Source organism: Diachasma alloeum, unplaced genomic scaffold, assembly GCF_001412515.2.
Source record: "Diachasma alloeum isolate Michigan unplaced genomic scaffold, Dall2.0 Dall_scaffold_00209, whole genome shotgun sequence".
In the NCBI taxonomy this organism is placed as follows: Eukaryota; Metazoa; Arthropoda; class Insecta; order Hymenoptera; family Braconidae; genus Diachasma; species Diachasma alloeum.
Genome location: NW_021680374.1, coordinates 611,344 through 637,941, shown reverse-complemented (window position 1 = coordinate 637,941; position 26,598 = coordinate 611,344). Strand labels below are relative to the sequence as shown.

General features: G+C 37.2%; 2 protein-coding genes across 2 annotated transcripts in view; both read right to left on the bottom strand.

The window, feature by feature from the left end:
• LOC107036409 (protein cortex) overlaps positions 1 to 10,415 on the bottom strand; it is a 110,904-nt gene extending 100,489 nt beyond the window's left edge. The window contains exon 1 of the mRNA XM_015254354.1: positions 10,083 to 10,415. Coding sequence (XP_015109840.1) covers positions 10,083 to 10,250 — 168 coding nt within the window. The 5' untranslated portion in view covers positions 10,251 to 10,415. The remainder of the gene's footprint in view (positions 1 to 10,082) is intronic.
• A 527-nt stretch (positions 10,416 to 10,942) lies between these two features.
• LOC107036528 (poly(A)-specific ribonuclease PARN) overlaps positions 10,943 to 26,598 on the bottom strand; it is a 35,192-nt gene continuing 19,536 nt past the window's right edge. Inside the window, exons 9-10 of the mRNA XM_015254556.1 lie at positions 14,162 to 14,223; positions 10,943 to 11,556 (exon numbers count right to left, since the gene is read on the bottom strand). Coding sequence (XP_015110042.1) covers positions 11,456 to 11,556; positions 14,162 to 14,223 — 163 coding nt within the window. The 3' untranslated portion in view covers positions 10,943 to 11,455. The remainder of the gene's footprint in view (positions 11,557 to 14,161; positions 14,224 to 26,598) is intronic.

Genomic DNA, 26,598 nt, shown 5'->3' with positions numbered 1-26,598 from the left:
CTCATCCCCCCCCCCCGCTTTCACCTCCTTATTAGCCTCTTTTATCCACTTTTTTAACATTCTTTTTCTAAAGTTCCTGAAGCTGCCCCACCCAAACGTTAAGCTACCGGTTTTCATGCCAAAAACGATTGTCGACTCCGCCCCCGGCAGCAACAACCCCTCACAAATTGATCCGTAAAACCTGTCAATTAGAAGCGCGAATAATTCATTGCCCATAAATGATTATTTATCAGCTAATTTTCTCAGATGAGGGAGAGTGGGTGAGGGGCTTCTGATGGCATTGAATGATCATTTGGGATTTACATGAGGAGATGAGAGGATAAATTTCGATTTATAGGATTCTTACGGAGGTTTATTTGTTTTTTTGCTTTGTTTTGACGGTGAGTGTGAGGTGTAATAGAATTTTGTACCATTGACGGTGGAATGGCGAGGAGAAATTGCGAATAGTTAAGATTCCGTATTGGAACATACACTGTTGAAAATTTTTCGAAATTCCATGGACAATTTCCTCAATTCTGATTTTGACCAATCAGAGTGCAGTATTCACAGTCACGTGACGCGTTTCACACTGATAATTTCCCCGGCTACAGGGACATTATCAGACTGATAATTTCCCTGTAGCCTGTCAATTGTTTTCTACGAATTTGACAGATATTCCTCACATTTTAGTGAAATGTGTCCCGTAACCCCGAACTCTGCACCCTGATCGGCCAAAATCAGAATTGAAGAAATTGCCCTCCGAATACCCCTCGACCTTCAAAATTCATCGGATATTTCCCTCAAGTTTTCCTGCATATCAACGACTTTAATGCAAAACTGATCCCTCTCGTTGCTATGCAACAAAACATTCGGGAAATACCCGATAATTTTGAAGGTCTTGGGGTATTATAGCTGAAAATATTGTAATAATTCTCATGAGAGTGACATTGAATTCGATTTAGGGGCAAAATGGTTATGCAATTTCAAGTTTTAGGTAGAATTCCAGAAAATTCATGAGTTTTCGGTGGCAGTGAGACGGAAATTTCAACACTTGATTGAATTTTCAATGGAACATGAATATTCAAAAGCAAAATGACATGAATTGTTTCGGCGATTTTATAGCGCGGTCAAGGGGGATCGAAAAAAGTTAAGAAATAGATGATTTTTTTCAAATCCCTATGCAAAATCCCAGATAGCCTAGGAGAATGGGTGAAACACAGGATTTTTTCTAAAAAATTTACTTCAACACAGGCTCTTATGGGTCTACGGAAAAAATATTAAAAATAGAAAAAAGTCGCCATTTTCCTGAAACTTCATAGTTGGGTGGAGCTTTCACGGAAGAACATAAAAAAATAATCCAAGTGGCCTACGAGCATTGTTTAGAAGGGTTAATTTAAAAAATCCTGAAAAATAGGAATTCTGCGTGCGCAATTTGGAATAGCGACAAAGTCGCGATTAGGAATCGGAGAGGGGTAAGCACGACAAATACGAATGGAGTTGTGATGATACATTTCGCTATGGGACAACAGCCGCCAACTTGTACCTTGAACTGCACAACGTTTTCACTTTTTCTATCCATATTAATTATTTTCCAATTACCCACAAGACAAGGTAGAAACATAAAAAAAGCCTTGAAATATGTGGGATCAAAATAAAAAAGTTATTAAAAAAATATTTTGAACGCGAGAGAATAATAAATTCCTCTTCGTCTTACCTTCTACATGCCCACTCCGCCAAGACGCGCTCGTTTTGCACTCGTACAGTAGGAACCTCCTAGTGCTCCGAAAGTTACGTAATTGTCAATACTGATTTCCCCTCTAAATATGACAGTATAAAATATCATATTACAGTTTATCCATATGATAAAGTGAAAAGAGGAAGTTTTCCCAAGTGGAAAGTACGCTTAGTTGGCCTGGGTCTAAATCAGCTTTAGATCTAATAGCGGTCAGAATTTCTTGATTAGATTTTCGCATCCGAATCCGGTAAAATTCTGAACAGCGTATCTGGATCTAATATGGCGGAGCGAATTGCAATCTATTTTGATCAGCCAAATCCCGACTGAGTCCCTATCGGATCCGGTACTGATCAGAAAGATCGCATCTTACCTTTTTGATCAGACATGGATCCAATAAAGCGTTACCTTTCTTATCAAAAAATGGTTGAAAGCAGTTTTTATTATCTATCTAATATTTTTCCATCTACCTTACACTGAGAAACAAATTTTTTTTTGCCAAGGAATTATTTTCTTGGAAGAATTTATTTTTTTAGGAGCGCATTTCTCTCGGCCAGTCACACCCAGATGGTCCAAGTCCATCTCTAAATATTACAATTATGCTAAATTATGGGATGATTATGCTAAATATGACCTTCAATGAACTCCATTGACAATTATTAACATTTAGAATTATTCCAAATTATTTCACCTAAGAAAATCTCAACTTTGAAAAAATTGAAAAACAATTATGTTCATTCAAGGTCATACAGGGTGACGTCAGCCTCTTGTTTACAAATTTCAGGCAGATATAGAATAAAGAATCGGGAATTCAATGGTACAAAAATGACTAAATTCCGATAATACTTTCAAATGGTGAACATTAAAATTTTTCACGATGACACAGTTGTCAGTGGGATTTGATATGATGGTTAATATCGCTCTTTATGTTGATAAAATTATCGGTTCATGGCTGCAATGAACATTGCTCAAACTATCACGCATAATGTCGCTAAAATCCTCGCAGTAAATATCGCCATCATTGTCGTACCATCACCATTTTCAATCATGGCGGCATGGCCGGACCCTACCATGATGTTATTGGGTAAATCATTGAAGAATTCTAATGCTCGCTATTAAAAAAATTATTATCGTAATTTCATAATTCTTATGCCATTGAATTACTGATTTTCTATCCTATATTTCCATAATTCAACATAATTGTAACATTTGGAGATGAACATGGACCACATGGGAATGACTGGCCTGGAGAAATACGTTCTTAAAAAAATGAATTCTTCTGCCAAGAAAATGATTCCTCGGCAAAAGTAATTTTTTTCTCAGTTTGACTCAAAGGCATTCATCATAAACTCATTCATTCTCTTCTAATCTCAAATGAACTCATTTTGTCACACCAAACTTCACACTTAATTTATGTTGACTGCATCCACACAACTTACGTAGGCCATAAAAAGTAATAATCTCCCAAAAAAGAAGTCATTAAAATCGCGACCATATCTTCACATAAGAAATAAACACCATCTACAGTCGTTGATATCCCTCCACTCTTCTCAATTTTCCGGCTTATCCCTCAAGTTATCGAGCAAGGATTTACCCACGACACTTCTGAATAAACCTGTAACCTCTTTATTATACCTCAGAAGTACGTTATCGCCCTCCATAGAGATATAGCCCCGCTAACATTTATGTTTATGTCATTGGTATAGAGAATTTAGTCCTAAGAGTACCATCGTTTCCTCCCATACACTCACCCAACCATACAGATGCAATACTTGAATCAGAAGGGGTTTTGATACTAAGTCTGAGAGACTCGTAAGTGCGTTTTGTGTCACGCGCAATAAAATATCCATGGAGTGTATATACGACGTTGGAAATATCCTGAAACTCTCCTTCTGATAATCGCAAACGATACCGTACCATAATCGTGCCAACTGGAGTCGACCAGTTTCTTTGGTGGCTATCTCCAATGTGAATCTGAGTCCAGCATGGTCACATTATGTACAGAAAATAGCTTCGAGAGTTAAATGAATAAAAAATATGTTTATAATAATGTGCAGTGTGTGGAGAGTGGATTAATGCTGAATATTCCCTGGAGTGTGAAAATTGGTTTTCGAGGTGAGAACGAGTTTCTTGGCGTGCTGGGTGTTGATTTGGGCCTTAGTGGTCCTGTGGTGGCTGTTGGGAAAATCCTACTGGCCTGCTAAGTCCCAAGTTGACTCCAGCAGCATCCACAAGTCATCAGACAAGGTAATGAGTATTTTTTTATACTTTAGGTTTAATACGTGCTTTGGAAATTGAAATTTTCACGACGTCTCATTGAACAGAGGTGAATTTCAGGTTAAAATTTCCACAATTTAGAGGAAAGGCGGCAGACAGTTTTATTTTGTCGTCTATCAAGGAAAAACTTTGATGATCTTCAGGCTTCTGTTCTCATCTAATTTTGAAAGTCGTCAAATATCCTTTTTTAATAATGGTCATATAAACAATACAGGAATTACAACACTGGTATACAGAGAGAAACTCAAGTGCTGATACTGGAAAAAGTCCCAATCCACCGGCTATGAAAAATTCTATTGCCCTGTTCAAACATTACTCTTGAAATTTCGAGTGAAAAAACCTGAAATTTCTAACAACGACAAAGTTACATGTATTTTCTGTATATTTCTTCATTGACGAATCAGTCAATTTCTTGAATATTCAAATAATTCTCGATTTTCCGTCCATACGGCACTGAAAAACATTGAAAATTTTGGAAGGGAACTTTTCTGAATTCTCGATTCATTAAAAATTGAAGTGTACGTGATATTTAATTTCCACAATGAGTTGGGAAATTCATGCTTTCATTGAAAAATCAATGATTGTTTAACATGAAAAAAGTTTCTTTAATTTTCAAGATGAATGAGAAATTTTGTGAACGCTTTCAGTTGATGTTGAATTCAAATTTACAACATCGAAAATTCAGATGACGTTGTGACTGTCATTCTATCAAGGATTTTCGAATCTGTATGATTTAAGAAGCCATCTACCATAGAATTATGTACTTTTTTGCTTTATATTATGGGAGTGCTTAATACTGTGAGAGACCCAAATAGAGGGTCGTACATTTTGAGGGTCGAATTTTGTAACGATCAGGTACAACATTCGATTCAGGTAGGTATTTTTACAATGGAAGAGCTTTAAGGGTCAGATGTTCTTAGAGTGAATTTTCTTTTTCATAATTCCCAATTATGCTTTTGCTATCCAGCATGCGAGTGGATAGGGATTGATAACATTGAACACATTCGGGGAAAGTGAAACTATTGAAAACATTTATAAACAAACAAAGAAAGAAATAAAAATAGAATATTACTTTTTCGCACAGCGTGATGAAAACAAACTGTAATGCATTAATGGAAAAAAATTAGTGGACTATCAGAAAGAACAGGACATTTCAGGTGGAAAGCTCATGGAGCCCAACAGTTTTCAAGACATTTTCAATCACTAAAAATTAAATTAATAAAAACATCTTGAAAACTAATGGATGAAAAGAGATCAATATCATGTAGCAAATTAAATCGAAAATTATCCCAGCAACACGATGAACCCACTCCCACCGCCCCGGGTTCTATTTCCCAAACCAAATAATAACCATAAACCAAGAAACATTGTAGCATTCCAGCACAATTACGAGGCGCCGTTAACGAGCCTGCTGGAAAGACGTCCCGATAAGCGTGAAAGACCCTGAACACACCTCAGCAGTCCTCTCTCATTTTTTTTCCTCTCATTACCCCCGAGCCACCTTCTTTTTTTAATAAATAATTTGCAATTAAGGATTCGATCAGTGGATAATACATATATTCCGGAGCAAATGGATTTATTATATTTTCATGACGTGCGCATTGATTAAAACTTTATATTATATATATGTATCCAATATGGAAAGAGGAAATAAGAAATTCCCTTCAAATGCAATGGAAAATAAGAGAAAAATAATGAGAAGTAAAAAAAATTGAGATTAAAAAATTGATTGCGAGTGGAAAGAGTGTATTCTAGTCAGATCGAATTCTCGGCGTGAAATTCGCGAGTCATCGCATCGATGCAATTCGATTTAATTGAGTTTCCCTTCGGGGTCTCACCAAACCCCACCTCAACTTTGCGCTCAATCTTATCGCAGATTCATCGATTATATGCAACACACAGGTACGAGTTTAGTTGAAGTTTGAAATTGTGTATACATGTATATTTGTGCCTGGAATATGCAGTACATCTCCCCCTTCCCCCTCTCTTCTTTCTCGTCATGCTTGGGGATAGAGTGAAACCTTTACTGCTTACTATCGCGTTTAAAACAGTAATTCATCGGGATTAATCTCGAGTAAAGTATGAAGGCCTTGGTGTTGTACTGTAGACGCGTTTGGAAACATCGTGGGGCTCGGGGAGAAGGCAATTATTAAGTAGAACTGGCATTTTATAATCGGGTAATTATGGAGAGTCTATTAGAACTTCTTGTCTTTATGTTCGGGATTTATTGATTGAGGAAATTGAGGTTTTTATGATGCTGGCTTGAAAAAAGAAATTTCAGCTTTCGAAGTCCGCAGGAGCAATTCTCTGTGTGCGATAGTTTGGGGAAATACTAGATTTCATCATTAGGCTCATAAAGTATTTGTTGCGGAATGTAAGTTTATAATCCGAGCCGAAGGCCATTTATTTTATGCTACGGGCCCGAAACCCTCCACCTAGGCGTGCGAAACGAGGTTTATCAGGCCTAGTAATGTAATAGTATTTTCATCACGCTCTGCGAAAAAGTAACTTTTTAAATTTAAGTGAAATGTTCCTTTTCCACACATTGTAATGAAAAATATCGTTCGATACTAATCGAAAAAGTGTTTTTTGACTCTTGGAATTAAATCACTCACCCTTGGCTCGTGCTATAAAGTTCCCACGGACGAAATAGTACATTATGTCATGAGGGCGATAAGCGGCGGTTTGTGAGGAGTGTGGAGTTGCAGCAAGAGGCGTGGCAAGCAGGAGACGAGGATCGCCGAAGGCGATCCGAGTCGGACGCTTGCCATGCCGAGTGTTGCAAACTCCACACGACTCACAAACCAACGCTATCGCCCGAATGGCATATACTATTTTTCGTCACGAAGGCCCGACGCGGGTGTGGGCGCGGGAGGGGGTCCAGGGGGACGAAGTCCCCCTGAAGAAAAAAATAAAAGCAATAGAAAAAAATAAATCGAAATAAAATCAATATCAGTTGATGCGAAAATAAATAACTAGTAAAGTCCGCCAAAATATCCAAAAACAGTAGGTTGATGACGGTAATTTTGGACCTGTGAAAAGAAAATTGCATAAAAAATAGAAAATAAGAACAGATATCAAAGATAAAAGAAGATACTCAGCTGTTCAATTTTTCTTCTTTTATTAAGAACAGAAGTCGACGTTATAAATACTGATATTTTAGAAATTGTTGTTTTTTGAACAAAAATATCAACTTTAAATTGAACAAAAACTCGGAGAGTGACTTTTTTCTAATGATAAATCTTCTCAATGACACACAACAACATGGCTACCACTAGTGGGTTAAGTTGTAGAGAAGGCCGCTAGAGGCGCTGTACAGCTCATCCGACTATACGTTTACCCGAACGCAGAGCGCATGCCCAAGTGGGGGGAACGTCAGGGCACATGGTGACGCCCACTTTATCGCTCCTAGGATGGGTAAGTGAGATTTACCCTCCTTGGAGCACCGAGCGTCTCATTTACCCTCCTTGGAGCACCGATTATTCAAGTGCCGCGGTAAACTCTCTTTACCCCCTCTCGACAGAGCCCGAGTAAGCGCCGTTTATCGGGCCGAGTGACGAAAACACTTTTATGTCATTAGGCCCGAAAAAACTGCGATTCGAACTTCGCTTCGCTCGGTTAGATCGCGGTTTTCGGGCCCAACGACATAAAATATCGTATGCCACACGGAGATAAAAGCATTATCTGGCGAATGTGATTATAATGCCACATTCGCCAGATAATACTTTTATCGCCTGATGACATAATATACTATTCCGCACTCGTATCGAAATATACAGGATCGACTCCTCTCGTGATGACTGAGTTAATTTATCTCATCTGGATCTCAAGTTTTTCGTATTTTTTAATACAAAATCTCAGTTTTTGTCTCGGTTTGTCTCGTCTCGGTTTTCTGCATATAAAAAATGTGAAGAACTGAGAACCGAGATGAGATAAATTGACGTGGAATCATCACGAGAGGAGTCGATACTGCGTATTTCAAGACTGGGACGAGAGCAAAGATTTCCATGTTCATTGAGACCGAGACCATCTCTCCAAAGTTTCATCTCGTGATGTCTCGTGAAATGTCTCGCAGCATCACTAGACACTGCTGCAACGTTCACCTCGTACTGAAAAGTACTTTTTCGTTTACTCGTATCCGAAAAGTAAATGGAAAGTCTTTTATGTCACACGGCGATAAAAGTATTATCTGACGAATGTGATGACGTACCAAAGGCGAGACCACATCCTCCATTCTACCAAATATGTCACTCAAACAACCCGATGAATATACAGAAATAAACTTTACAATTATGAAAACAAATTGAAAGGATCACTCCGGCTCTTGTGAACCAGTCTAATTTATTTCTTCAAATTAATTCTCTCATTCAATTTTACCCTTTAAATAAACTCGAAATCAATGTACCAAATTGATGAAAATAATAAAAAATCAGCATTTTGATGACATGATCTTGAAAAACGACAAATTTCTGGTTAGAAACTCATTACGAGAATCCGTTTAACCCGACGTATTTCTTGAATACATCGAAACCTGATGCACCAAAGAGCAAAAGAGAACAAAAATTTCCCTAGCTATTAATCCATTGGATATTCCATGTAAACTACTTCATGAATATGAACGAATGGAAAGAAATTACTTTACATTTTTCAATGATATTGTTCGACGGATAGAAGATTAAAAATATAGCAGGGATGCAGCGTCACGCATGAGTCAAATAGCCATCGTTGAATACTACGGTAGATCGACTTGTAATTGACCGATAAACAATCATCCGAGGCCGATTCAACTCGCCCGGTCGTTTAAACTGGACGATAGTTTATCGCCCCCCAACAGCTTCTATTGTAGATAGAAAGTATACAACCACACACTGCGCCTTGTCTATCGACTCTGTTTATTGTTATTATTTATTACTCGATTTGTATCACCCGGTGAGGCGCTTTGAAAGGAAATGAGATAGGTGGAAAATATTTTTATATCGATGTTGTTTTATTGTTGTTGTTGTTACTCTCTTTGGATGTTTTTTACCCATTCTCCGCCCATCTACGTTCCCTCACGCTTCCTTTACGATCGCTCGTTACCGCACACTTTTCCATCCCCACAGCAATATTATTATTACAGTGTATATTCCATAGAAAACTGATCGATTCGAGAGGGAAAATAATTTGTAGATAAGTGGGGAGAGAAAATGATGGTTGAATTTTTCAGAGAATCATTTTTTTTGTAAAAATTATCTTTTTAAAATATATAAAAAAACAGGATTTTAGGATTAAAAATGCATCAAATTTTCTAATAAGCTTTTATGGAAACTTGCAGTTATTCCATAAAAAAAGCAGAGAAAGGCTTCGAACTTTATAAACTATTATTTGTGGGCGTCCAAATGAAAAGGAACCACTTGGGCACTATTGGAGTTATGTGTAAATTGCGACAATCTTTGTCAAATTCGTCACATTTTCAGTCGAAAATAAACTCATTATTATGATAAATGACATCAATATAGAAGATCAAAAAATCAATTCAGCTGAATTTTTGAGGAATATTTCGGAATCTAAGGGAGATAGCGAAATTTTCATAATTACATTTGTTGTAGTTGCCAATCGGCTCTACAAAAAAGGTTATAACACAAATTTTGCTATCTCCCTTAGATTCCGAGATATTCATTGAAAACTGTTCAATAGTCAAAATTCACTTGTACCGTTTTACCACTTCGCTACTGAATTAAACATTACTTTAACACATCGTTGGTCGCCCAAAAGTTACGAACGCCATTGTTCCCGATTTCGGTGATTTCACGTGATTTCAGAGTGATTTTGGAGTGATTTCATGTCAGAGTGGCGCTGAGATTTCGAAAATGAGTAGCCCCTCGCATTATTCCCCTCCCAAAATGTCCTGGCACCCAAAAAAAGTGACTAACATTGTTTAACTTCCTTCAATTCTTTCCAGTTTTCAATGATCAAAAATTCATCAAAAAGTTGAGGCAGAGATGGGGTTTCTATGCGGCATGTGCCTTGCCATCCAAATAAACGCAATGCCCTTAGAAATCCCAAAAATGTCCAACGATCTTCAACAATAATTGCATAAACTCAAGAAACTCACGGCTTTCGCCTGTTTATCCATCAACCGCATCCTAGGGAGATCTATAAAGCTTCCACGCCGTGGAGTACTTGATCCCTCGATCACCTCATCCTGCAGCGCCCTGCGACGTTCGTTCTGACGCTCCAAAACTCGTCTCAACATTTCGGCACAATCGTTACAACTCAACATTAATCAATTACAAAATCGAATTCTCGCAACAGTTGTCTAATAAACTTGTTCTCCACTAATTATCAATTGATAAAAACTCGATGAATTAGCATGCTGGATTATACTTCAGCTCATCAATCAAATAATATTCTCCATGTTAAAAGGTAAAACCGTGTAAACGCTTGAGGAAACACGGCGATACTGAGGGCAGATTGGACAACTGGACGAGTAGAAGGCTCTGAACAAAACAAAAACTGTAAACATATCAATGGATAGGTAATATAAAGCTAGGTAAATATCTGAATATTAAATTTATTGAGGTTCGAAACCATCGAAAACAAATATTTGCTTTATCAGAAGTATTACAAAACTTTCTCATTCTACTTCTTATTCTTCTGATCATTGAATGAGGTCCAGGTAAAACGAATCCCGGAAAAAATGGACCATGGAAAAAATAGACCAAGGGAAAAAAATAAACCAAGGGAAATTTTTAAGTTGGGTGAGTTTTAGCACGTTTTGGGTGAGTGGGCTATTTTTTCTTGGTCCATTGTTTCCGCCTACCAGGTAAAACAGCTCGATGAATGCAACTCCTGGTCTCAATCATCTAATTATCTTAGTAATTATCAAATAATTGAAAATTCAAGAATAAGTTTATCAGAATTTTCGGGTTTTCTATTAATTTTCAGGGAATAATTAAACTAAATTTTGCAGTTCTCATGAATTTTTTCCCAAAATTCGGAATTTTCAATGACAAAATTCCTTGAAATTTCAGTAGAACTTGAACGTGATAGCAAATTCCGAAAAATGTACTGGAAATTTCAGCTGAAAATTTTCAACAATTTCATCTATATAGATGGAAATTGACGGTCAAAATTTATTCGGTCATTTCATGCTTATGGCCAATCGCCATTTTTTTCTCTGACCATATGGTCAGATTTTCGGCGTGGTAATTATCGATATGACAGTGGTCCTTGACGGTCATTTGACAGGTAATTTTTGTCACTCACATCTCTAGTGCTGAGAGATTCACTCAGTTCAGTTTCAAAACTCAGATGTTGCTTGCACTTTTTCCATGGTAATTAGACAATTCATCGTACTTGTGGTATAAGTAAAAAAATTTGTACGTTCGAGTTGAGTCCACTTTTATTAATCATTGAAATTGAGAGTATCTAATAATCATTCAGTTGTTGATGATTTTTGTTTTCAATTTGTCTTGTGTTTCAGTGTTACTCCCAAGAGGCCTCGTCGAATGGTTTCTCTCCACCTGGCTCTGCGTCCTTCTCGTTTTCCGTGACCGCACCCTTACCACGCTTCCGTCTTCGTTTGCCTGCACATCAAAATTGAAAACACTGGTTTATGCACTTATGTCATAACCCACGAAATTTATTAGTCGTGAATAGCTAGTTTTATGGGCCTCGGGTTTTTGTATCACGTGAGAATGTTAGAATAATGCGGCACGGGTTACTCAAGAAGAACTGTCAAATTTATTTAAGTTTACATGTGATGAAAAAAAGGAAGAAGAGAAAATAAAAATGCGAGTTTGCTTTCGTTTCGTGGTAATCGTTAATCGGCTACGTCGCTTTGTAAAACGAGAAAGGTCAGACTGAAAAGCTAATGTGACGATTTATTTTCGTCTAATTGCAAATATAAGAAATAAAGGTTTTAATTTCAATTCTTTTTTCTTGGATTATGGGACTTTCCACATTATTTCACTCGAAAAAATAGTCACATTTTTAGTTTCTTGTGGTATTTGACAAATCGCAGAGGGTCCCTAGACAAAAATTTCCGAATATTAAATTTTTTTTGTCACTCACTTCGTGAAGTCTCGTTTCACGCACGCTATGCCCGCTAAAAAGTCGATCACGAACGACGTAACAAAAAATATGCTTCATCACTGGGACGAAAAAAAAATTTCTGGCGAATATGCACGTAGGACTTGCCGTTGGCTCGTCATCGTGCAACCACATATTCACCAGAGAAATTTTCTTCGTCACAGTGACGAAATAGGTGGTTTTATTACACTGTGTGTAAAGCATCGTTTTACAGACACTTCGTGTCCGTCAAACGCCATTTACGGACTTTGCAAAGAAAATTTATGTTTGTCATTCGGCCGAAAACAACTTTTGTGACTCGTGTCATTGCATTTCTCGGCTTGGCCTAAGCTTGCAACCTTCACACGCATCAGTAAAGTATTTCTCGGCCTTGTGGCGAAAATAGCTATTTCGTCACAAGGCTAAAAAAAACTTTTCTGACGAGTGTAAGGATGGCAGACCGAAGCGAATCCGAGGAATAAAATCACACGAGTCAGAAAAGTTGTTTTCAGCCGAGTGACGAACTAGTATATTTCGATACAAGTGAGACGGAATATTCACGAGTGTGAAGTTGGCGATGCCGAGGGCTGCCAATCACACGAGCTGGAAATTCCTGTCTCACATGTATCGAACAATATTTTTTGACAGTGATGTTACGTTCAGCGAGTGGCCGAACTGCGCCTTTTTCGTTTACAATTAAACAAAAAGACTTTTCGTTTACTTTTTGCTCACTCGTAGACGAAAAAGCACTTTTCAGCACGAGGTGAACGTAGCAGCAGTGGCAAAAATAATTTTTCTTCAAAATGTCCGTAAACAGTGTTTCAATAGAATTCTGTTGGAATTCTATTGAAACTCTATAAAAAAAATAATATTCGTTTTTTGCATCGATTTCCATTAGGAATCATGCAACTTTGTCATTCGATTGTAAATACATATTTTTTACTGAAACAAGTTAAGAGATGATGATTCTTTCATCTAATTTATTCTGTCAGGATTTTCCTATAAGAATTGTCGGCCATGAATTTGCTGAATAAAAAAAAGGAGATTCATGCCCAGCAATTCCTACAAAAAACATTTCAAGAGAATAATTCATATAGAAAAATATTTGTCTTGTGATTATAGTCTCATTCGTTAACTTGACCGTTTCGGTGAAAACATAAATTTGATCCTGCAAATAGGCTTTTGCTGTTGGGTTCATATGAAAATAAAATCCCATGAAACAGAATAGAATTGACACAGATTTCTACTAAAAATTCAATATAACTTCATGAAAAGAGTGCCAAATTTTGTATTAATTTTTTTAAATATGTCGCTAACTGCCAGAGTTTCAATTCCGCTGAATTCCTCAGAATTGAAGGAAGCTGGCGAAATTTTCTTAATGTTTTGTCATTTTCTTAAGAAATTAATACATTGTCTCAGCTGTTTTGTATCTCACTCTACAAACAAAAAGTCAGAACACATAAATTCAGTCAACATCGAACATTATGAGATCCTCCTAAATTATACTAAATGATCAGCTCAAGAAATCGGTTGAGTGATTTTCGCCGTAAAAAATGTAAGAAAAATCCGAATCATAAAAAATTAAGAGAAAAAAAAGAGTCAATTTGTTTGTTGTGATTTGTTAAATTTTCAAGTTATTAATCTGCTGTCTATCACAGGCGTTTCTAATCACAGCAATTAATCGATGTCTCCCGTCGCCAATAACGGTGATTAAGACAGTTCGAAAGAGACTCTTAACAACTCATTGAACTCCGTCTCTATTTAAACTACAAAACGACACAGTAACACTGGATATAACAGGATAAACAACCGTCGCATTTCTCAATTAACCTTTCTCCTGCTCGCACTTAATTATTGTCTTATCTGTATCGTTTTTTTTGTATTCACGTTTCTTCGGGTCCCTACATATTCAGTGGGGCCATAAGTATCTTATCCAGCCTGGAGGTTTATAGAGAAGCAGTTGATTGTGAGCTTCCTGGAGATAAAGGCACAGAGGGGTGTTGAGGAGATTGTAAAAAAGAGAAAGGATGAAAACGAGGATTAAGAGCAGTTTGAAGAATCTCGGTGGGAGAGTCGTGTGGGCTGGGGATTTTTGGGGCTTCTGGAGCTTCCCGAAGTTACCTGATGTAAACTCCCAACCATCAGCGTCTGATCGGGGAGTGTCCTTTTTCACTGCAGAACTCCTAAAACAGAAATAATGGGAGGCAAATGATATTTGCATGTGATCAAGAGTTTTGCACGATTTGAATAAAATTTGTTGCATCATTAAAATGGAATGTAAACTGAAAATAGTTGAAATAATTTGCTTGATTCTCATATATATATTTTCTCTCTGTTCTCGCAGGAGGTCGAAGGTGCGCTCCGCGTGCCTGACAATTTGGTAGCTTTTATATGATTCATTACGTTATTATTTAAGTTGATTGGAATCAATTCGTGAAAATTGACAATCGCATACAATTCAATTTTCAGTAGATTGACAATTCAGAGAAGTTATTGCCTGAATTTTCATAATTTTCAAGGTTTTTCAGTGCCGTATGGACCTGAAAATCGAGAATTACTTAAATATCCAAAAAATTAACTGATTCGTCAATGAAGAATTTTCATGTAATTTTGTCGTTGTTGAAAATTTCAAGCATTTTCACATGAAATTCCATGCGTAATTTTCTAACAGTGTAATTACTGATAAAATTACAGATATTTTAACATCTAATAGAGTTAGGGGGAAATTTTAGAGAAAGTTTTTGCTATGGGATTTCCGCCTGCAAAAGAAATTTATGCCGCCTCCTCCTAGAATCACTCATCATCAAGACAATTCCGTAACCAACAGAATGAAAAAATACCTTATCACCGTTTAACACTTCCCTGCAGATTTAATTCGAAAATAACTTGCTCCCTTTGGGTCGGAAAGTTAAAATATTCTCTCGCATCCACTTCAGCGATTTCCATGTATCCACAATATTCCCGTAAATTATGAAACCTTCCAACGTTCAACAACCTCGTCCAACGACCCGTGGAACCATGTACTTTGAACGCATAATTCAAAAAGCAATTGATCAAAACGAAAAGCCGAACTCGATGGTGCGGAAATATCTGAGCGAAGCTACAACGTGAAGCAGTTACAACCAAAGTTGAAGCAAGCACGCCACAGCCATTTAAATAGAAAGAGGATTCAACCTACAAATTATCGTTTATGAATATTCACGAAGTTCACCACTGGTACTACTGATGTTTACCGATCGCTGAAAGATGATTCGCATGCACTCCACACGGCTACCGATTTACATGACAGTTTATGAGCGATCGTTACAAGAGGAATGGAGTTCCCGTATTTTTGCATCTCAATGTAAAATTTAAAAAATGAATGAGTAGATAACGTCAATGAAGTAATATGCAAACAATAATGGATGAAAATTAATTGACAATATAAATTTGAAGTCGGAGTAAATAATTTCCACCGCAATGAGGATGATCCATTGCTGCTTACACTGAGAGAAAAACAGCAGAGTTCTGAAACGAGTCATACTTGTGTCAAAAAATCGTTTGGTAAGAATTATCAAAAAAGGATTTTTTGGTGGCAAACATACGATGCGTGCGCCGAGATTGAAAATTCTTCTTGCAAAAGCAAATTTAGTTTAAAAAAAAAATGTATTCTCTGTGAAAGCAAGAAATGTAATTTCTAGCACTTCTGCTTCATTAGTTCTGCATATTAGTTGCTCCCATACGTATTTTGCTCCCGGCAAATGCTCGTTTTATGTGAAACAAGGGATAGTAGTTTGTAGTTTCGGCTATTCAACAATCACAGACACAAAAATTCTTACATGAAATGATAATAATCGTATGACAGCGATCTTGTAACTTAGGGACAACGTATTTCTTGATGAACTTCTATCTATAAAAGATAGTTTTATCCTGAAAATGCACCGTCGCAATTATTCATCTTTGAAAATTTACAATTCGAGCCAAACAATTATTTTTTTGTTAATTTTCAACTGACGAATTTGTTGGTCCAAAAAAACTTGTTTGAGTACTTGTTCGTTTTTCTCTCAGTGTGGGTCCACGTTTTTACATTTTCTTTTGAAAGGGTAAAATAACCCAACAATTTCATCACGATTATTTTGCAAATATCTGTTGAGGTAATATACTGTAACAAATTTGAGGGCTGAAATTTTTTATAGATAGCTCAAATTTTTATCAAACGAAGGTTTCACTGAGTTATGAGAATTAAGTTCCCGACCGTTATGATATAGATGCTCATCATAATTCTGGGTGATATTTCGGTTATTTGCAGGAATAAATAAGAGGAATGAGAAAAGAAAAAAAACTCCGCGATGTAGTTGAAAAGGCACAATGTTTCGAACGCACTGAGCGTTCCTCTTTAGGTGCTTTTTTGCGAGGAGACCGTGGTGAAATTTGAAAGTCTCTGGGTATTATACAGACGATTTTAAACGTTTATACTGTGTTATAGGTGAAAAAAAGTGGGAAAAAATGTGGGATATTGGGTAAGGATCGAAGAGTTTTGTAAGGTATAACACTCGGAATTATTATATATCGTATTAGAATTTATTCACAGCAAACGAAACTTTGGTTTACACCAGGAGAGCTGGAACGAGAGTGTGCTCCCGCGACAACGGTATTAATCCTCCGATCGAAGATGTCCGAATTATTACGAATTGTCGCAAGAGACGTAATAAGGTATTCGGCTGCTAAGGCGAGCTCGAATACAATAGATTGAAATAATGCGAAATAAATATAAGTAGCTTCGCTACAAAAAAATATGGCATGTATGTAAATAAATTTTTCTTCTTCTTACTTAATGATTCGGTAGAATAAAATCTTTTTTCCTTAAATGTAGATATGGTTGACCACTATCTATCGTCATTAATTAATTTTTTGAAAATCAGAATTCCCGGAATATCTTTGGATATCATGCTTCAAATTTTGGAGTCGCTTTATTCAATTTTGGGTGATCAACGAAATGAAGTAAATGAGAATAAGTGAATAAACCGTCAGACCTGATGTAAAGTTGATATCAAGAGAGTAACTGAAGTAAAGAAACTAAAATAAGTGGATGAAGGCCGTGAATATAAGCTCGAGCGAGAATGATTTATTTTTCCTTTGCTACACGTTTTTATTATTTTTCTCTTTTTATTCTTTTGAAGAAAGGAAATGCACCATGAACACCTTGAACGTTGAATTAGCGGGTTTTTCATGGTGAAGCAAATGAATAGTAGGTGGAAACGAGAGGATACCAGCGGGTTGCCAGGAGCCATAGCATCCTGCTTGCCAACATTAATTTCTCGTCACTCTTCTCTACCTTCATTGCATGTAAATCTGTCCACCAAGACTGGTGTACTTGGTTTCGTTCTTCAGTTTGGATGAGTTCTTGGGTTTATTTATACGGGAGGATGATTCGCGATTTTGCTTAAATTAATTGCGGAATATTCAAGAAATTATTCGTTCTTTGTTGCTATGGGGGAAATACAGTCAGATAGTGTATTTCAAGGTGAGTGCCATGGGGTTTTTCATTCGGCCTCTGAGCCGAAGACAAGGTTGATCCACATCCAGAAAATAGTAGGTTATGCACCAAGGCTTTACCATACAGTTATGATGAAAAATAGTTTTTTTATCGTTATTTTACATCGCTTCGACCCGGTTAGGCTATACTGCGATGATGATCAAGACTTTAATTGGTTAGATCGCACCTTCTACCCGGCCGGGATTTAAACTCGGAACCTTTCGCATGTGAGGCAAAGAACTTACCCACTGCTATGCGCCAAGCCACCGGGAACAAATGATAGAAAATAGTGTGTGCACCTAGGAAGGAGAAGGAAACAGCCGATGACCCATTCATTTGTGAAATCATTGTGTCCCTCAGGACTGAAATCGTATGAAATCAAGTGAAATCAGTGAAATCCTGGGATTTCATCAATTTCAGGAGATTTCTACTGAAATCACTTGCAATCTGTAAAATCTCATAAAATCATAAAATCGTAATACATAAAAGAGAACGAAACTTTTTCGACTTATTTGTGGGGTATTGTTCTACGTATGCCCATTTACGTGTATTATTTCTCACAAAAAAAAACGAATCGGTGAAAAAAATCATCTCTCATACGACGTTGGATGTTTTAACTGCGGTAGTAATGGATATTTAATCGAATGAATGAAAAATATATATATTTGATTCTCACGGCTTCACGTTGATGGTTTCATTCCTACATTTACCCCCCTTATAACTCTCATGCTTGAGCCTCCTTGCATTAACATGATGCATTTCTTTCCCTCCGGGTTCTATCAACATTCCCTTCTACTCCATTCTCCCCTCCGCCACGAAATAGGTCAAATCGAAAATTTGAAATCACTTGAGCTCGTCGGAAATCGCTAAATCACCAAAAATCCCAAGCAATTACATGAAATCAATGATTGTATGAAATCATGGAAATCTCCATGAAATCACGTAAAATCAGTAATCACTGTCATCAGATTTCCAAATGAATGGCCTAAGCCTATGAACTATTGGATTGAAGGTTGGAGTATACAGCTCTTATGAACGCAATGCGTTAAATTTCATCTTTCAAAAATCCTTTTCTCTAAAAAAAAAACAGAAAATAAGGTTGATATTGCGCCTAATAATACTCTTGGGCTGTTCTATAAACTCGGAAGAGGATTTCCCCCCGAAAAAATTTCCCGAACTACTTGGATATCCTTATATAGTACGAAATATAGTTTTTCGCCCCGGCGGGCGCAACGTACACATTTCCCTCCCGCTTCGTGAACCATTTCCTGACATTTAGACCAATTAGTCTGTCACATGCCAATGCTTGATTTTATTTTTCTCCAGCGACGCAAAGAACAATTACGGAGCTTGAGTGGGGGTTCTGCCACACCCGGCGTATTTCTCAGATATTGCGCCTTCTGATTATCATCCGGTCAGATGGGCTCGACATGCCCGTATTGATTTATTATTTTCGAAATATTGGAGACATCCGAAAATGTACACAGGGAAAAATCCGGTGTGGACTTCCTGGGACACCGATTGGTGTTGAATTACCCCCAGATTTATATACCATGTCCTATGGTGCGGTGCAATTTTAACACCGCAACTCCACACAAAAAACGATGTGAGCTCATTGGCACACCGGTTGGTGTCAATTTAACACCAATTTTTTTACAGTGTACTGATAACTTTGTCGACTACAAACCATATGAACTCTTTCGATGCAAAATTCATCAACAACCCTCAGGATAACAGAAGGAGCCCACGTCATTATGAACGAGCGGAAATATTCTACTCAAATATTTAAATTTTATAACCATCAATTATTTCGGTCAAAAAACTTCGAGAAAATAGTACACACCCCCTAATAAAATTGTAGATGTGACAAAGGATTGAAATATGGTACATTTTCCATAGAAAAACTTGCGGTCGTAAAGTAATATGCAAACGCACATATCTCCACTTCACATCCACCCCTGTCATTATCTCCACTTCTCTACCTCTTCACTAACTCGACAATAACAAATCATCTCAAACAACCTTTATATATATGAAACACCCCGATAATTCGAAGATCTCTTTAGTTTCATTTTGTTTCAATCTAACCGCATAAATTGATCTTCCATTTAACCAAAACCGATACTCGATTATCACCAGTGTCTCAAGCATCGGACGCGTTAACACGGCGTAGCACTGGAAGTCCCAGTTTTCCCTCCGCCTCCTCGTTCACCCCCCCCCTCCCCCTGTAGGAATTGAGGTTGTTGAGGGATGTAACAATTCACTAACAAATGTAATTAGTATTTGAATTACAGTTTAATCAAGACGTTTAGAATATATATACAAAAGAGAAAGAATAATCAAAGTGATCTGATCGGAGGTCAGTGTTAGACTCTACTGACTATCTTAAATCGCGTAAGACGGGAATTTGGATACGCATGACAATAGGTGCGAGCGAGAGGTATTTTATACTGGGCGCGTGACAGAGCGCGATGATGTCACCGATGTCCAGTCGTCTCTCAGCGCTGTCGTATCCGCGCGTGTGTTACGCGTTGGTGTGTGTGTAGCGAGACGCTACACCCCCCCCCTCCCCCCCAACCGTCAACACGCAATGCTCAAGACCATGTGGGTCTCTCGTTTTAATTCTTATCAGTGAAACGAACCAAACCCCTCAGCCTCTCACTGGCACTCGCTAATTCATGTTACCAATGAGTTCCAAACGCCTTATCACTTCTGGTTGACTTCCAGGGAATAATCACATTACTCATTTACGTTAAAAACTCGTTTGAATAAGAAAATATGTAAACACTCAGAGATAATTTTAACATTCCCAATGTCTCCAATCTTTACCACCAACATTAGGGGTTTCCTCAATTTTCATCAAATTATAGGTTCAGATATTTCTGGTCACAAATTCTTTTAATGGAATTGCGTGAGGTAAGGTTGAGAAAAATCCAATTACCCAGGTAGGACATTCCTAAAAAATATCATATTTTCCCCATGTTAAAAACCTGTACTGGATTGCGATATTCAAATTACATGACTCATAAGATGGAATCGACACCGCGCCGACACTAATTTCCAGTACACTGGGAGAGAACACTACTTTTGACAAAGGAAGTTTACTTGATACAAGAAAAGATTCTCTTGTCAATTTAAAAAATCGTGAAATCTACTGATAAATATTTTCGTTCGCAGGATGAAAGAAAAAAGTTTTCGAATGGGTTGAGATTTCCTTGTCCCGACAGAATTTTTAAGCGTTCTCAAGACGAGAAATTATGTCCTCCCCATAAATTCATGTAGTTTAGGTTAATTTTGTGCGAGACTTTAATTACATAAAGTCTTGCATAAAGAGCACAACACTTCAGATCAGTTATCCATACCCTTGAATTGATAATGAAAGTGTTCATCGTGCAATCGAAACAAGAATTCCTCAGTAGAGAAGATGATGAGTGATCCGATCGGAAAAGTGTGAATTCTCATGATCGGAATTTGAATATTTAATTGATAATTTATTTAGTAGTTTAAAAATTATTGAGTAATATTAACAATTGATTTATTCAAAATGTAACTGTATTTAAAATTTGTGATTATGCCGATGTCTGAATCACTTTCTTGTCATAAATAATTATCTCTGTCTTTGGACCAATTGCAAAATCTCTTGAGGAAAGTTTTTTCTTTCTCAGTGCAAGATATTTTTTTCTTGTTAATTTTCGAGCCATGAGTTTTTTGATACAAGGGAAGACGTACCTATCAACAATCTTTTTTTTCTCAGTGTACCCGATTCAAGACTTGAGGATGTTCAGCCAGTGTCGGTAAATTGTTCGTAAATGTATTTTTTTTTTTTCATTGTCAAGGAAAATTCTGAAAAGAAAACATATAAAACTAACTTTTCTAACGTTGAAAAACTATTAATCGCAATAGTCTCGGCAGAAATAAATAAAGTAATTTTTCCTGATACACGAGCTCTTATGAAATTTATGTTCAAATTGATAATTCACCCACGAGAAGACTCTAAAAACAAATAAAAACAAGCAGTTGACCGCTCCTATATTGCAGAAGGCGTGTGACTGTTACTTTCTGTTATTTGTATTTTAATTGTTTATTTCTACCAATTCCATTCGTAGTAAGCTTCCGAATGGATTAATAGCAATTCCCTTTTTCAATTTACAGGAGAAATTTACGTTCCCCGCTCGGGATACGTTCCCGAGCGGGGAACGTTTGCTCATAAAACGTACGACGAACGTTTGAGAAACGTTTGAGAAACGTTTACGGGGAACATGTTCCCCGTTCACGTTCGGGGAGCGTTTTTATCAAAACGTAATTTACGTTTAGGTTTTTCTGTGTGTAAATGTTGCAAACGATTTCAACAAAAGAAAATTGTCGAATTGCTTGGATATCCTGAATATAAAATAATTGAATTAATTAATTTATGCATTTAGCTACTGATATGAGGGCGTCTACGCAATTCATATATATTTTTTTTTATGAAAAGGAAAATAATGCTGAGCATTAATGATTGCTGGTTATTAAGCATCAGCAATAAGAAGAGAGTATGGCCAAAGGCGAAAGGTAGAAGGCGCGGTGGCAAGAGATTTCCATGCATAATGCGAATATGTACAAGTTGGAACTAAGTATCTGTCTTTGTCTGTAAATCTCAAAGTGTATTACATACGTATATTGGATGTAGGTATGTGTGGACGGGATTTTGCACTGCAGCTGCCGGTTACCACATACACTGGTGGATCTCGGGCTACGCCCTAGGGATTGCACGTAATGAGTTCTACATGGTTTGAATACTTTTAACTTTCTAGCTTTCATGCTTTCACAGATTTTTCAATTCTGCTAAGTTTTTGTTTTACGCCAGATGGAGTTTTGCGATGAGGGGGGTGAGGAGGAAGGCGTGAGGTGGATTAGTGGTGAAATGTTGATGAGGTGTTGTCAATGTGGATTCTGAAATTGAAGTGTCAGATCTTGGATTTTTCGCCAAAATCGAATTTTTTAGCCGGGTGAACGTTGATTCCAACTATTTAAGCGCCGGGCTAGTCAGAACTGTCAAGACTATGTGGAAAAAGTGAAAACTGAGAAACCGTTTTTTTTTGCCCCAGCCAAAGGGTCAGATTTTCGGGTTTTTACTTGGAACAATGGTCAGATTTGTTAACACTTTCATTTTTTATTTGGATAATGCATGCAAGCGTAGTCACAAGAGTGGCTAGAATAGATTCTGCTACCTTCTCCCCTTGTTGGGTAAAAATGTCAAGCCTCCACCTACATGCATCTCTCCTCCACCGTGTCGTGAAATGTCGATTTTCGTGATTAAAAAAAAAACAATAATTGCATTTTTTATTTCAATAACGCATGAGTAAACAGGGATATGAACGCAGATTTAATATAGGCCCATAGAATTACGGGGACCGGCAAGGATTTGGAAAGTCTGAATACAAGTCCTGCTTACACCTAATAAGTGCTGAAATGGGACATAACCAGAGGTAGAAAGGTCTCGGAAGCACTTGGGAAGAGGCTTCCCAAGACCTATCTAGTTCTGAACGGAAAGACCTAAGTAGAATTTGTCAGGTCCAATTATTCGACTCGGGATAATAAACTCCGATAAAAATGTCAAAGACTTTTTCAGTATCCTATTAAACTTCCTGCAAGAATTTCTTCGAACTTTTTTCGCTAATCCTAGTGGTTTGAAACATATGAGCAAAAATATGAGCAAAAATAACTTTCATGAAATTCTCGGCTTATTCAATCTCCGGTTCTTTATCATTCTACCGCTAGATAATTTAAGTGGATTAAGGATTGTGAGATTCATAGGATTGTTCTGGATTTATCTCACGCTTTGATTGTCCATAATTACGAAGGCACGTGGGTGTATCATTAACACAATGTGTGACTTTCTGACCTATTCTAATCTGCAACAAACACCATCGAGTATTCACTATTTTTGCAACATTTTATTTTCTCTCGGGTTTAATGTTTCATTGGCCAGAGGTGTGTGTATGCATTTAGACAAATGTAGTGAGGCACGCGCATTTGACTCGCTCGTTAAATGAAAAACCCGCTAACGCCTAGGACGTAACAAACGCCTGGGTCCAATCGACACTGATTGCAGTTGCGATCCGGGATGTTACAGACTCGTTAAAGATCATGGTACACGAATAAATTTTCAGGGTAACAGTGCCTATGGTATTGATGATACCCCTATGGATGAAAAATCGTTGTGCATATATCGGAGGGGAATGTGAGAATTATTTTAGGGTAATTGCACTTTTGTGTTCCATTCATTAAATTTTTGAATGAGGAAAAATAATCACGAAAACTGATTATCAACGATATCTCGAGTTTTTGCATTGAGAAAAAAATACTTTTGCCAAGGAATTATTTTCTTGGGACAAGATTTTATTTTTTCAGGAGCTTATTTCTCCAAGCCAGTCATTCCCAGGTGATCCAAGTCCATCTCCAAATATTATAATTATGTTGAATTATGGGATGATTATGCTACATATGACCCCGAATGAACTCCGTTGACAATTATTAACATTTACAGTTATTGTAAATTATTCTACGTGAGAAAATCTCAAATTTGCAAAAATTCAAAAATAATAAAAGGGTGTTCATGCGCTCCTAAAAAAGTAAATTCTTTTCCCAAGAAAATGATTCCATGACAAAAAGATTCTTTTTTTACGAAGAATTCATGAATTACTCCAAGAAAAAAAATATTTTTGCCAAATATTCATTTACTTGAGAGAAGCATTTCTTTTTTCAAAATTGTATTTCTGCAATCGAGTCATTCCCAGGCGAGCCCGACTAGGTTTCAATTATAACAATGTTGCTTTAGAGGATGACAATTTTGCACATGACCTCCTCCTAATATCACATAACCTCCTCCTCTATGATTATTTATTTTTCCTAAATTTCTTATTTTTTAGAGGGACGAATTTAGATTAATTTTTTAATGTTGATAATTATTGAGGGAGTTCACTCAAGGTCGTAACATGATCATCTTCTAGAGCAATATAATTGACATAATTGAAACCTAATGAGGATTGTCTGGGAATGACTTGACTGAAGAAATATGGTATTGAAAAAATAAATACTCTTCTCAAGTAAATGGATATTTGACAAAAATAATTTTTTTTTTAGTGTAATGTTTCTGGTGTGGAGAGTAAAAAATTTCGGTTTTGAAATCAACTCTTTTTGGGAGTTCAATTCACCCTAGACCCTGACTCAAATTTTAATGTGGAGTGGACTTTTAATTTTCACGCCAAACTGTATAGATTACCATGTTGATACTATGACGGTATAAATTTTCACTTCATTCATTACTCAACTCTTGAATAAATATACTCTGTGCATGCACACCGGAAATCAGTGTGGACTTGTTTTCACTCTTTTTGGTGTGGACTCAGAGTCGAAAGTCACTCCAAATTATTTTCTGTGCGCCTGATTTTTTCGGTTCATCTGCTTATCTAGCTATACGATCCTGATAATTATAATAATTATAATAATAACTGACACCACTATGAATTTGCAAAATGAATACGTAATTGACGCAAAATAGTATATTTCGCAAAAAAACATTTTTTCACGAGTTAAAAAAGTTGGTCTTTTCCTTGAAAGTCTTGTTCACCAGGATGAAACAAACAGACGGCCGACAATCGACTTTCTGTACTCAACAACGCGGTTGTACTTTTATTTCAATTTTTTAAGGACCAATGATCACAGGGGAACACCTATGGCGTCTGCGAATTATCATATTCCCCATTGCGGAATAATAAACATCACAAAAAGTAAGAAAAGAGAAAAACACTGAAGAAGGAAATGAGAGCACACGACAGGAAGCCCATCATCCTCGAGACTAATTAGGAATACTTTTGTACCTCAAGGATGTGAATAATAAAAAAGAAGATACATTAATGCTCGAGTTCAAACTCGTAGCCTGTATCGGCGAAACGTCGTGTGTCCAATCGCGTGTGACTCATTCTCGTGTACTCGTCTCTCCTCAACTCGACATTTGCATTCCAGTGTTTGCTCTTTATTTTCTCTCTCACTTCCATTTAAATGTGTTACGGAACGTTATCCCAATGGCATGTTGCATTATTCTAATCACGGGAAGTTGAAAAATTTCACCAAGGTTTTAGCTTTTTGTTTTTGGTTTATTCACACGTGCAATATGTCGGCTCGTTTGTAGCCGTAATGAGTACGATAATTGGGTGCACACGTTTGATAATTTAAATTATTCGGAGAATCAAAGGAGGTGCTTTGAATGGGAAATGATAAACAGGTTAGACGTGAGAGATTTGAACGATCTTCTTTTATGTGAATTTTTATGGAATGCGTCGTCAGTATGATGGTGGTGATTAACGTATGTCCGCATGTGTGTGAAACTGAACTAGCTTCCGTAATCGTCGAACCACACTGTTAGAAATTTTTTGAAATTTCATGGAAGATATACAATAGTAATTCTCATGAAAGTGACATTGAATCGTCGCATTTGGGCAAAAATGGTTATGAAATTCCAAAGAATCGGCACTTCGTCTCCGTCAAACGCCGTTTACGAACATCGTGAAGACAAATTACGGTCATTCCGTCCAAAAAAACTTTGAAAAAAGCTTCGCCAGATTATCTCGACAGGGTTATCTCGATGGATAGGGCTCAAAAACACCTACGTTTAACAGAAAAAAAGATAAATTCCATGAATTCATTAGCGAACAATTAAAGATAAACTTCATCACATGCACGAAGAAAAAAGATACGGATAAAATCTGGTGCGCTACCAGTATTTCGCCGGGGGAGTTCCCCGAGTCGAGGATTTGGTTCTGATTGGACGTACACAGGTCTTTCAAGATCTCTCCAGACCTAGATGGACCTGGTAAGTCCTAATCAGTTCTGCGACGTACTTTTCCAGAGACCATTCGAATCCTCAGTTCTTTTCGGTCCTGAGAAGTCCTCCTCGATGCTACCGAGAACGCGTGATTTTACGAGCGGGTGAAGGGGAAGGCATGTATGCGGAGGGTTGAAATTTGTAGCCAACGAGGAGACAGGGTTGCAGAATATATTT